Source organism: Cyrtonyx montezumae, unplaced genomic scaffold (genome assembly GCF_038088225.1).
Source record: "Cyrtonyx montezumae isolate F1298 unplaced genomic scaffold, pur_monq_1.0 scaffold_6, whole genome shotgun sequence".
Taxonomy (NCBI): Eukaryota; Metazoa; Chordata; class Aves; order Galliformes; family Odontophoridae; genus Cyrtonyx; species Cyrtonyx montezumae.
Genome location: NW_027072067.1, coordinates 11,332,880 through 11,347,135, shown reverse-complemented (window position 1 = coordinate 11,347,135; position 14,256 = coordinate 11,332,880). Strand labels below are relative to the sequence as shown.

Here is a 14,256-nt window from a genome sequence, read left to right as displayed (position 1 = left end):
CTAAGAGTACTTACTGTTCATACAATAAACCCACGCTCTCTGTGCTCAAACAGTGCTGTTTCTCTATTCTTCTGTAAAGAACTTCTGTACCTAGCCCTGTACCTACCCTATGGAAGTCAATTTCAGGGCTCCAGGAAGTTAGCAGTTTGCAAATGACAGTACAGGCAGTCTCTATGGAAAGCTATCTGACTTTTCACCTTGGCCGAGTGAAAATATACTTGCTCTACCATTATCTACATGTGCCTGAATTAACATTTTAACTATTTCAGTGTCCCAATGAAACTCAAAGACAAGCTCATTCTCACCAAAAGAAGCAGCATTAGAGGCAGCAGCATCTTCTCACTCACTGAAGCACCAGTTGAAAGGACCTCTTTCTGGAGGTCATCCAGCCCGAACTAGTCCTACAGGGGAGCTACCTGTAATGCCAGACCAGGGCTGACCTGGGAACCCCCCTGGGTACAAATTCCACAGCTCAGTGCTTTCCCAGTTACAGCACTGCTCTGCTCTACCAGGGAAAAAGCTTTTCTTAACGTGACCTAAATTTCAAAAATATCTTGAGATAAGTGATGTCTTACATAGGAAAGGTGTGAGTTCAGACTCTTCAGCACAGCTCTGCCCTTGAGCAATTGCTAAGTATGAATGTGTTTACACATTTCCAGTAGCACAGCTGTATCAGCATACATATACTTCACGCAGACCACTTTCTTTCCAAAAGTACCCACACTATTCAAAAGGATTTGAAACAGAAGAAAAGTTTTCAATTTTTAGAAGCTGGAATATTTTTTTTTAAATCAAGCTTTTACCCTAACATTTACATTTTTTTCCTCTCTTAGCTTGAGCAGCTTCCACAGTTCAGTTTTCTCCTCATACAGCACCTTCTTTGGCTTTCAAGGAGGCACATCTGTTAACACTTCTGATGGCTCAAATCTATGTTCTGTTATGCAGGTGACAGCATCAGAAAGCAAGAATGATCTTTTTGGCTGCAGCAGTTACATCAGCTGTGGATGGCAGAGGTGGAGGGAGAATTAAAAGTTGCAGAAGGTTGCCACTACAAACACTTTGCTCATGCAAGTCTGAATCACTCCCAAGATACTGTTCTGTGAAGCGTGTTTGGTCAAGATCAAAGTGCTTACACTGCATGCAAATCTCTGAATATTTCAGCTCTAAAAAGCAAAGTGTTTGTGTGAAATGCTATCACCCTCATGCTTGAGGCATCACTGTTACTCATCTTCACTTGAATCACCAAATCTTAGAATGGTTTAGGTTGGAAGGGATCCCAAGAATCATCAAGTTCCAACCCCCCTGCCACAGGCAGAGCCACCAACTTTAGGATGCATTATCTCCAGTCAGTCCTACAAGATCCATCACTAAAAACCCACGCAGAGCAGCACTCATAGAACAACTTTCCCAGCTATTCGTTCAGGTCAGTAATCTCACACAATGTTTAAGGCTGTGTTGTTTGCCTCTGAGCTTGCAAAGCTCCATTTCTGTCCCACAGGGGACGATGTACAGCCTGAGAGCAATGTGCCAGCTGGAGAGGTGACCACTTCCAGGGGCTTCACACTGCTCCTTCACAGCTGAGCTGCTAAAGCAGGCATTTCCAAAATGACATAGCAGAGATGGACTTTGGAAGCTTACACAGCTTACAGGACTCCTGGGTCTTCAACTGCACTCGATATGATTTGCTGTATTCAGCAAAAAAAAAAATTAGTTCCCCCTCACTTTTGTTTCTGTGTAGCTCAGAATTCTTTGGCTTAGAAATTACGCTTCACTTCCTGAGTTAAAGATCTCACCATGTCACAGACCACAACAGATTCATTCCTAACGCTCCAGGACTCATAGCCAAGACACAATTTGCAGTGACTGGGACGTAAACAACCAACTGCCCTTCACATCTGTCAGATGCTGACACAAACTATTCAAACAGCACTATCTGCATGACCATATCTGTCAAATAGAACGTGAAAAAATCATTTGAGAAACATTTAGAAATAATTTCGTTGGCAAAGGAAAAAAAATATCAATTTTCAGTGCTGGAAAGATCTTAATTCACAATTTTAAAAGTAAAATAAAATCTACTCAATTCTTCACGGTCAGAATTATTCTATTTCTATCAAGATAGAAAACAGTCAATTTAAGGGAAGAGAAGGTAAAAATACTCATGTGAATCCAGCAAAACACTGCTTGAGTTCCTAATCCAAACTGAAAATGCCCATGTCCACTATGGACATTTCATGTGTGGGTTTTGTTTGTTTGTTTATTCACTTTTCCTTTACAGGAAATCCATACAGGAAACTCTACATTCACATATCCCCTTTCTCCACACAGCATAGTAAGCTCTTTAAAATGAAAACATCTGTTTCATATGCACATTTGTTTTACATACTCTGAATGAGTTTTTCAAATATTTCTCCTAAATTCAGCTGGATCAATAAATAATTGTTTTGAACTCCTTATCTAAAAGGCTTTTATCATGAGAGCAGATAGATACAGACATGCTTTGGACCCGGCAGCAAGAGGTGAAACTGCATGAAAAATAGGAACAGCAAAAAGCAGTCAATCATAGTAATGACAGAGAGAAGAAAGCTTCCCATGCGGCAGCATCAAAGGAGTTCACAGCTCTGACAGGAAAGATCAAACCCAAAATATTATCCCTCAGATCTTAAACAGTGAAACTGTAACATCTGAACACCTCAAAATGGCAGCAGAGTATTTCAGATTTGAGCACTGTGTGTGGTGCAGCCCACGAAATTCAAAATCAGCGTACTTCATTCTTGCAAGTTAAGGAACCAGAAAGACTGAAATGGATAAACACTCTGCTGACCTTGTTCAGGCCTTCATAGAGAGCCTTACTGATGAGATAGTCATCCATAAAAAAAGGCCTCCTGGAAAACATGATGCTACTACTATTTCAGAGCACCCAGCTTCACAATTGTACATGTAAGCCTTCTGCTTAAATGATCTCTGTTTTAGCCAGTTTTGTATCTCTTACCTCATTTCTGAATGCTTTACCTGACGCAGGCAAAACCAGAAACTAAACACCAAAAATGCCTATGGGTCCAACAGACACGATAATACTGCATAACTCAGTTAAAAACTGAACATGGAGTCTGTTCTTTTTACACTTAGGTTACATGAAAACACTACAAGTTCCAAAAAATGGCTCACGTATATCCCTGAACAATAAAAATAAAGCATGCACCTTATAAGCTTCTAGTCACAAAGAGTATGAGAGAATCTAGCTGAGAAAGTTTTTTCCATTCTAGAAATAAGAGCTTCTCTTTCAGCTTCCACACCAAGGTCCTTTTTTGGTTTTATATTTACAATTCTGATATGTGAACTGCTAAGCCTGCAGTGAGGCACTGCATATTGTAAAAGAAACACCACTACCTTAGGTGAAGTGCACTGAGTGCTGCATGCTAGAGCACAGCAGGTATTTAGCAATGAAAATTACCTCCATCTTTCTGGCACCTATTGTGACAGAGAAATGATGTCAGTGTGTCAGACAGCATTTCAGAAATTAATGGCTTATCAACTTGGAAATAATTTAAGGATTTATAGACAATATCCAAACAGATGAAAAGTCCCATTACCCTTTAAGGAATGAGTATTGCCTTGTTTACCTGTAATGATGGAAACAATATGAAATGTGTGGTTCTGACACAAAAGGACTATGTGCTATTAGGATGCAGAAGCTCTCAGGTCCCTGTGTTTTGTGGTACAAGCATGCATGCAAAGCAGCGAATGCAAAAAACTTACTGTTCACTCTACTGAGGGGAATACAAACAACAGGAAAACCCCACACCAAAGCCTACTAGAACAGCAGCTACCTTCTGTCAGCAGGGAGCAGCTCTGGTGATTGCCGGTAATAGGAAACTCACAACTGTGTGACACGATGCAATTCCCTTTAGGATGAGCCACCTCCCAGCCTTAGTGGCTCACTGAACAAATGGATTTCATTTATGGGAAATCCACAGTTGAGCCAGTCTGGCAGAAGACTAAAGACAGGCAGAACTTCATCAGTTAAAAGTTGTGCACTTCATTTATAAGCAATTAGTTCCATCTTTATCCAACACAGATTAGAGAATTTAAGACTTAACTCCATTCTGTACCAAAATCCAGAGGTATGGGAAACATGCACACAAATACATTGATGTGATTCAGCTAAGTACTTCAGGCAGCCAAATACCAATGCATAACCATCTCCCACAGTCAAGTCTTGCTTTCTTAAGTCTCTCTTTAAATGAAACCACTACAAAAGCAGCCAAGGGACTTCAAAACTGGGACTGGCTTTAAGCATAGTATATTCCCCGTGGTTTTTAGCACAATGATCTCTGAACCTTTGCATTATTTCAAGTACGTTTAGTCTCACTAAGGTCTTCTGGAGCTAAAAATGACAGAGAAGCTTCTGAAAACACAGAGAACACCCTTTCATATTTCAATCAGATACAGTGCTGTTTTGTTTATTAACAAGAAAAACGCAAATCACATTTAACTCCTGAGGTCACTCCAAATATACACATCACAGCATCATGTTTTGCACTAAGAATAAAACTTCCTTTTTAGCCTTTATGTGACACACATTTTGACATTTCCTCCCATGTGTCTGCTTTCAGTTTTCTGAGCACAAGACTACAAGGGAATATTTTAATTAGGGCTTTAATTCAAATGATAAAACACAGCTCATGTTCTGAAAAAAAAAAGCAATCTCCATATAGAATCTGTGTGATCTCTATTACAACCCATCCAAAAAGTGACAACTTACAGAATTCAGCTGAGGGCTGAGATTTTCAGAAGTACTTCTACACTTCAGTACATAGGCTAGCATTTAAGTAACCTTTCAAAGAAAGATACAGAATAGGATTTACGTATGTGTTTAATGATATTTAATGCAACAGAATTAATCATCTGCACCTTCTGCCATCTGAATCCTTCTGAAAAAATGAATCCTTGGTTGATTAATTAAACTGCTTATAAAATGTGCACAGTTGTGACTTAATCTCTGGACTAATGAAAAGGACTAATTTCAGTTCAGATGGACCAACTATAATCATTACACAAACACTCTGAAAGTGAACTCTTATTTAGAAAGATTTAAAATCAGAAATACTGAATGATATCCTCTCTGCTGTAGCACTACTTACTTATACCTGCACTGAGGAGCCTGGGTCGGATTAGATGCAACGAGATACTGTACTTAAATCTTAAATATGGATGCTCATTAGGTGTTACATTCCTTTGTGGAACTAGAAAATATCTAGAAAACCACAAACAAAAATATTCACAGCACTGCAAGATCCAATCAATTGTGAAGTCACGACTGCTAATTTCCAAAAATAAGCTTTTCATTACTCACTGAATGCCAATTACATACCAAGAATTTTTAAACAAGTCCCAATATTGCAAACAGAAAACAGGCTTTTTTTTTTTTAATGTTGAACAACTAATGATTCAAGCACTTTCTAACATGAGAGCACCCACACAATTTATCACCACTTTCATCTGTCATCCCACACACTTGGCTTCTGCTCATATCAACATTTTTCAAAATGAATTATTTTCACTCTAGTTATGATATCAGTTCTGCAACCATTAGAGCTAGCAAAAAAAAAAAACCAAAAACCCATGGAACAGGCATCAGGCTGTCAAAAAAGGAAAGCTGTTTCTGCCATTTGTAAAGAATTAAACTGAAAGACTTCTGAGTTGAAATAACCATCACCTCCCTCAAAAACTTTCAAGAAAAAAATTACTATCCTATCAGTTTTGTAATACAGTGAATAATCAATATGGGAATTTGAACCCGAACATGATTTTCAAATCATCCTCTGATAATGAGTAGCCTAGGAAGTGGAAAGCAAGTTAGCCACACTCTTGTCCTCCTTTGATGATATGAGGTGATGAGATTTTATCACTGAAATAGGAGATAGCATCCTACAAGAGAAAATACATTAAACAATAAATTAAAACACTTTCTTGCTTCACTGCTGTTATTCAGACATTCTGGTTGTTTTGGTGGGGAGTTTTGTTTGTTTGTTGTTGTTTTTTAACTAGTATCCCTAAACCGCTTTCTTTCTTTTAACTGAACACTAACACAATGCACGGCAATAATTAATATAAAAGCTTTCTCAGAAAACCATTTTTAGAGCTGTCACTTTAAAAGGATAGAAGTTACTCAAAACATTTTACTATGCATAATATTATCATATCCTGACATCTCAACTTGCCAGGGTGCAAAGAAAGTGCTGCATCTCACCACAAAGCCCAGAGAGATATCAGACTTCAACAACATATCTACTGCATCAGATGACTGCTCATCTTTGGTAGCAGACTGAAAAATGAAGAGCAGGGAAGAGTCCCCCACCAACCAAACTGGAGAAGAAATAATGAGTTTGGAGCATCAGCTAGCAAACAGGTCTCTTAAGAAAGTTCACCTTGTAAGGAACAAAAGCCAGGAACTGTCACAGGGCATCAATTTACACATGACTGACAACTAAAATTCTGTACCTACACTCTGTAAGGACATCATGTTAAAACAGAGACTTTTCATCTTCACATTATAACATTGTCTGATGTTGCAAGAAAGCAGCAAAGAGGAAATTTCAAAATGACCCATTCCAAACACAGTATCTGCTGGGGATACAGGACAGTCCTACAGTTGCTGCCAGATTCTTTGCATATTAATGACTAATACTGAATGACAGCTGCTTGTACAATTATAATACTGATAAAAGCATTTACATAAGAATTAATGTAGATAATTTCTACCACAAAGTGCAGTAATTCCAAGTGTTCGACACACAGAAAATCTTTATTCCTTACGAAATGCTTTGCTAAGCTTCCCAGCAATAACACTGTGCATCACAAAATAAGAGAATGTTTCTTTTACATTAAGACCAACAAAGGCACTTGAATCTAGGAATTTCACCAGGCAGTGCTAATTTTTCAAATGGAAGGAAACGGATTTTAGAGATCTCTGGACAGGAATGTGAGAGGAACAGTAATGTACATATACATGCACACACTCATTCTCTGCACTTGCTGAAACGTGCTCTGACTGCTCATGGAAAGTAGTAAAATGAAGCTGGAAAAAATACTTCACAATGATTAAAAGCAGAATTATGATTCTACTTCACCACTTCTTTATTCATGAAAGCAGTTGGAATGGGTTGAGCTGCAATCTCAAAATGCTATGCAATCACACAGTGACAAGCTGTGACCTTGAGGTGGTAACTCGGCCTAAGCTTTGCTCAAGAAATGTCCAATGCTGCTAAGTGCACTGTTTTGTTAAAACCCCAACCCACTATGAAAGATTTCCATGTAATCTGGAAAGGAAATTTGCCTCTCTCTTATTGAGGCATCAAGTTCCTAGTAAATCCCATAGAAACAACAACAAAAAACATACTGAAAAGGAATTTAAACATGCTTCAAGAACACAAAATACAGACACAATCTCTGGGAAGCCTGCTCCTTGTTCACCCACACAAAGCCTCCCACTGCCCTCAGACACTGCTCACCACAGAGGATGGCTCCTGAGCTCGGAGGAGCTTGAAACAGAAAGGTGCTTAGATATGACACTTAATAGAAAGGCACAAATGAAATTCTGCCATTGCTGCTCATGAGGAATCTTTTGGAACTTGAAGGGCATGCCCTCTCCTCCTTCAGAGAAACACTGCACATTACTTTTTTTTTTTAAATAAACCACACTAAAATGAATTTCCTTACTTCATTTCACAAATCACAGATTTTTTAGTGGCCACATGCAGAAAAATAGGATTCTAAACAAAATTATCTTTTCTAAATATAAACATTTACAGAGCAATTGTATCTTCAGAGAGGGCTACACACACAATTCCAGAGACAGCAAATTTGATACTTTCCATTTCTCTGAGTCTCTGTGGCCCCGACTGAAGGGACAAGCCAAAGCAACTCTTACCCACTCAATATTGTTTTATATTAGCATGAAAACAGGTACAGATTCTGACAGTCACGTTGTTTTGTTGGCATAAGAAGATCAGGGAAAGAACCAGATTACCTAGATTATATAATCTAATTATTCAACTTACACTGCTCTTGAATGTGAAAACTACTTCAATCTAATTCCAATCCCACACAGTCTGGAAAGAAGACTGCGGAGGGAGTACATGCATATGCAAGGGAAACAAATTACAGCAGGTCACTTGGATAAATTGAAATCAGAAAACAGATGAAAATCTTCTGTCACAGGTCCATAGTACGGGTGTCATTTTGGCAGAATTTTTTTCTTAATCCTGTGAGGAAGTCAGCAAGTCTGCTGGAGAGTGGGTGTTCAGTGCAATGCATCAAAGGAGTCTAGAAATGGCAATATAGAAATCTAGAAAAAAATTTACTTTTTTTGAGAGATGTTAAAACTAAAAGAGGAAGAGAAACTATAAGACAACAGTTAACATTCATTCATATACTGTTTGTAGCAAATTCTCCTCAATTCCACCTATCCAAATTAGTAACACAATTAACATACATATCACACAGTAGGACTAATTGCAATGCTCAATCTTCCCTTCAGCTACTCCTCGTGAAAGGAGGGGTCACTGACATCCCCCACCTCCCCGCCTGGTCTGCAGTCGCTAAAACCAAGGGCCATGCTACATGCCAGCATCTTCAGCAGTCTCTTTCACTATAGACAGGGACCTCACTAACAAAAATAAGTTTGAAAGAAGCTCCTGTGCTTGGAGAAAGAAATGTTAACTGTGCAAGAACAGATTTCAACACAATCCAGCACTTGGGCAGGTAGGACATGGCTAACGCACCTACAGCAGCAGCAAGATGAGTGTCATACATGGTGATGAGCACCACAGGCTTCTGCAACCTATAGGGGATTTTTAAATTGGGGATGGTGGTGATGGTGTTTTTGTTGTTTTCATGGTTTTTGTTTTGTTTCTACAAAGGCATTGATTATTATTTTCTAAATAGAGGATTACTTTAATCAAGTCAGTCACTAGCTTGTATACAAATTAGTACTGTCAGGCACAATGCTTGTGGTTTGTGTGCCCGCCACGGAACCTCAACGTGCTCTGGTCAAACATGCCTCACACAAGTAAAGAATTCATTATATTAGCTCTAGGGGAACAGTGAGCTCTCATTTCTCTTTCTCCCTCCTAGCACTTCCTGGAAAAGGCTGTTTCTCTGCAAAAGAGCACTGCTTTACCACTCTGTACGTCTATGAACTGCACCAACATGATTAGATAAGCCCGCTTTTCCCAGGATGACCCTCCTGCACAGCCTATGAAGCTTCTCACTCCTCTGCCACCTGATCTGCAGGCTGAACCTCTGATCAGCACACAGAGCTATGGTTCTCTGGTCAAGAAGCAACTGGGATTCCCTGCAAAGCCTTTCTGGCTGCCAAACCACTTGGAAGAGTTTAATGCCAATCAAGCCACCACTCTCTCCCCCTCCACATTCATTTAGGAGATAAATAACTAGCAACAGTAGCAGAAACAATGAGTGCAAGTAAACAGAACCATTTCCATCATCAATATGCATGGTATCAGCACCACAGGGTGGGAAAGAAACAGTGGTATGTGAAACTGAGTTATTATCACATATGGGATAGGAAAGCAGTATCATCCCTTTTGGATAAAGTCTTAAAAAATAGAGAAATAAAATTCACTGTTCTTCTGAAGAAAAATAATATAATCAAGGTAATTTTTAAATGTAAAAGGTTACGTTGGCCTTATTAATAGCTTACCTTTTCTCAAGCAGTTTTATTAACCCTGATGTTCTAGAAGTATTTTACTGAAGTACAGCAAAGCCAAAACTGAGTAAATTCATCTGCTCAAGGTTTTCAAAGCAACCACAAATGCTGACCAAATCCTATCCGTGTGTTAAAAAACTTGTATTTTAAGTCTTAAAGAAGAACAGCTATATTTACAATAATTAAAGCAGCATTTGCCAATGACGTAAAGCACCCCAAGAACTCCAGGTTCAGATCTTTAGTAACTAGAAACCTAAATGCAAATCACTTAATTAATTATCAAGGTTTTTTCCTTACTGAAGTTTCTCCACAGTTTGAAAACCAACACAAGCTGGTTTTAAAGCTCTGCTACACGTATTAAAACACAAAGAACTACAAGCACAATTCCTTATCTCTATTTCCACTGCTGTTTACAGTTGGGAGCAACATGACCAAAAAAGTCCATCTTCCACAGTTTTATATATCCTTGGAATTTAGTGCCCCAAGCAATTATGGTCACTTGGTTATCTTTAGGCAGCTAATCAGGGGTAACCACTCCAAATTTCAAATAAAGTCCTCTAAAAGAAAATCTGTAACTACTATGTACATGTACTATGTACACACTGAAGATATTTTATGTGAAATAAAAATACCACAAACAGCAAGATAAAAAAAACAGCAATAAAGAGAAAGAAGAATGATATTTAAAACGACTCTTTAGTAAATAAACATTTCAAAACTTTATCAGAAACATAAAATTCTTAATAGGAAATCATACCTGATACTCTTCTGTTGTATCGGTTAATGACAGGAGCTGCAAAATAAACAAAACAAAATTATAAATGCTATTTACTATTAAGAATTCAAAGTCATCATCTTGAAAAATTATAGTAAATTTTTACTACAGAAATCCCATACAATCCTTTTTTAATAAAGAAATAAAAATGCTTTAATATAAAGCTTCCGTCCACCTACTTGCCAATACGTACACATCTAGTTACAATACCTTCCTGAAGGCTACCAGAGATGGAGCTAGATCTTTAAGTTCTCTTCCAACCCATCCCATTCCATGGTTCTAAGATATGAGAGAAATACTACTTTCAAAACAAATTCTGATATTTTTTGGTCAAAACACCTCATCTACATCATAATAGTTCCAATTAAATGATTCATTAGTCTCACCTCCTGATGTGAATACTTTTAACCCAAACTTTTCCATTTAAATTTAGTTTGTCACAAGTAATGACTAACCCAGCTTAAAATGCACCGTGACATTTTATTGTAGCAATGCAAATACTAAGAACATGAATAAACACGAATCTGTTGAGACCTAAGCTTATAGAAGCATGTATAGATGCAGCTATCCCTACTGACTAGCAATAACACGCCCAAATCACCTAAAAAACAGAATACAAATTTTCTTCAGGAGTTGTAACATATAAATGAGTTTCCTGACTACTGATTAAATCACACTCGCTTGAAGAAGGTTTCTTGTTAGTGTGCACTGACTCAAGCAACAGTTCGCAAGTATCTTTCTTTTCCACAAATCGAACCAGCTCATTCCTTACTCACATCTAAGGCCATTTTAACTTTGTTGAAAAGAATGACACAGTTACAGAAAGCTCTGAGAGGAAGTGGAAAAAAAATCCACAGGAAAAAAACCCACTTTCCAAAGACTACAGCTTCTTTTAGAATACTGGTTATTTTATCTCATAGCAGGGATTAGTGTCATCAACACAGCACCAAGTATTCCACTGTGTTGAAAACGAGCAAAAACCCATAACCTTTTAAGGACAGTAAAGAGAGCACTATTATTCTGCCTCCACAAAGCACTTAAGATTAAATCAACAGTTTGCTTTTCCTCACACCAGTGACAGCTTAAACGTGTATAAACTATCAGGATCACTTTTATACCTTGTCAGATGATAACTATTCCTACGCTATGGAGCTAAAACATGACATTTCCTACTACCAATGATTACCTTTTCTCTTATTCTGGCTTAGCAGGGAAAAGCTCTGTCTGTGACTACTTCCAGAGTCGTGCAGACAGCACAGGCACTCCCCTGGATCAGCCGTGCTCAGGCAGGGAGCAGCCTGGCATGGACGGGTGCTGAGAGATCAGCTCACCAGGGTCCCACTGCCACAGGGTTCGGCTGCGGGCAGATCCCCCTGAACTCGATAAGGCAGCAGGGACTGACACATCACAGTGAGCCCAGCGTACGTGGAAACAGTTCCTACACCAAACATAAAAGGGCGGCTAATCTAAATCAGTACTCATCACATTAAAGTACATTCATAGGTTACTAACTGTAACCTCTGGTACCAAGGCAGCCTGCAGAGCACGCATCCTCATACACACCAGCACAGAACGCAGCACACCAACCCTCAGTAAAGCCCTGTGTACAAGAACAACAAAAATGCTACTTTGAAAAAAACAGTTCATCTTCTTTTGTCCCCCATCAGTTGTGTTAACTGAAGGAATTAGAACAATAAAAAGCTGCTGTGAGAGGACTATATTATAAACTCCCTCTAGGTCCAAACCTCATGCTGCAGCAGCTCATCATCACAGAACCACTGCGCATCTCCTGTCTCTGGCACAGGGCTCATTTTTGCTTATGTTGTGGCAGCCAAGACACACTAATTGGGGAAACACAATTAAACCATTGCACCAGAAGAAACCAGAACAGCCCCACTTCCTCCCTGGCAACTGATAGCAAGCAACATCAACAGTGGAAAGGCACAGAGCTGCGTGTCCGCACCCCACACTTCTGCCAGAACCGACTCTGGCCAGCAACACTGCCCAACTGCTGTAAGAAACTGCAGGAGCCTCTGCTGAACACAGACTCGTTTCTCAGACTGACCTGAGGCACGCACTTAATTAAGCACAGGACAGAACACTTCGGGGAAGTTTCACGGATGGAAACGGTTCCAAGTTTCTGGCTGCAGGATTTTTTATTTATAGTTTTAATTTCTAGAACCAGTAAGTTCTCTAGTTTAAATCAAATATTTTATTAAATAACTATTTATCAACTTTATATTGTTATCACCTAAGCTGACTCACATTCTCCTTTTTCTATAACGTAAGTAGTAATTGTTCATTCACATATAGGAACATCATATATATGCACACACTCACAAGGAAGAAATAATGCTACAAAGTCACCCGGTACCAAATGCTTTTGAGTCTGGTGAGCTACCCTCAATCAGCCAACTCTGAAAATTAGTGACATACACATTTGCTAATAAAAGACTGCAATTTTTCTTCCCAATAGGTGTATCACTATTTATTTAGTAAATTGATATGAACCATTTACATAAACAAATCAATACCATACATTTTGCATGTCAAAGCCACCAACATGATCTATATCAACAGCAGAATGCCCTCCTGCCACACAGCTATAATTCTGCTCAGTAGCTCCATCTTTCATTTAAAAATTAGGGATATAAAACCTCAGACATAGATTGGCATTCAGCACTACTGGAACCACTGGCCTGAAGCATTTTCTTGGTTTGGTTTTCACTCTGCTTTTTACATATTTTTGAAAAGTGGAGGAAAAATTAAAAAAAAAAGAGGATTCTCTAACACTGTTCAGTTTGCTTGGTGCTGAGAGCTCCTTTCAACCATCTGACAGTGAAGCCTGTTCAGCCATGCCTGAGCTATGAGAGCTGTGACCACTGCTGGAGGCAGGTGTGAACACTCAGCCCTGTGAGTACAAAGATATTACCTGTTCTTGCCCTTGCTCTAAAAACCAAAGCAATAATTAAAGTATTGAGAGGAACAATTGACAATGAAATTGTTCTTCAACTTCACCAATCAGACACAAGAGAATTCATTTCCTGCAATGCGTGGGATCCGACCCTTGCTGGTGCACTGAAAAGGGATTGGCAAAGAACATCAGCAAGCTTCTTAAGAGTTGCATTACTACAGCAATAGTGTAAGACATTTCTCTGCACTATTTTACAAACTCTGTGAGGTTACAGAAAGCACTGAAGCTTGAGAATTACAGGCAAATGACAACAGCCATTCTCCCAGCTACTGCTATCCTCTTCCTCCATGCACTAAGAACACTGCATTCCTACAGAAAGGATAAATAATACTCGGAGACCTGTTCAGGGTCACAGGAAAAAAAATCAGGGACAAAGGAAGAACTGGCATTCCAGGCATGCACTCAGAGCACGAGAGGTTACCACTCTGTATTAGACACCTACTTGAAAACGACTTTGCTTTTTCCAGGATCTGTGAATGCTTCCATAATTACAGCTGGGGAAAAGTGCATACTGATTGCTTCTGATAGTGGTTATTATTTATGGAGACAGACTAAGTGAAGCTCTTGTGCACACAGAAAATTGATTTCCTTTATCACAGATCTTCCAGACAACAGCCTAACCAACTCAGCTATTTTTTGAAAGTTTCCTCATGAAAGATGGTGCAGAGATCCCAAGGGGTTGCATAAATTCAGTGGAAGAGCTTCCCGACTTCTGACAGCACAGGCGCATATCAGGAGCCTCAGCAAAATAACAGTCACTTCCAGAGTACCATCCCA

At 39.0% G+C, this 14,256-nt stretch overlaps 1 protein-coding gene across 1 annotated transcript in view; it reads right to left on the bottom strand.

Annotated features, from left to right (window-relative positions):
* PRKAR2A (protein kinase cAMP-dependent type II regulatory subunit alpha) overlaps nt 1-14,256 on the bottom strand; it is a 44,957-nt gene that overhangs the window by 15,708 nt on the left and 14,993 nt on the right. The window contains exon 2 of the mRNA XM_065749876.1: nt 10,488-10,523. Within this exon, the coding sequence (XP_065605948.1) occupies nt 10,488-10,523 (36 nt within the window). The remainder of the gene's footprint in view (nt 1-10,487; nt 10,524-14,256) is intronic.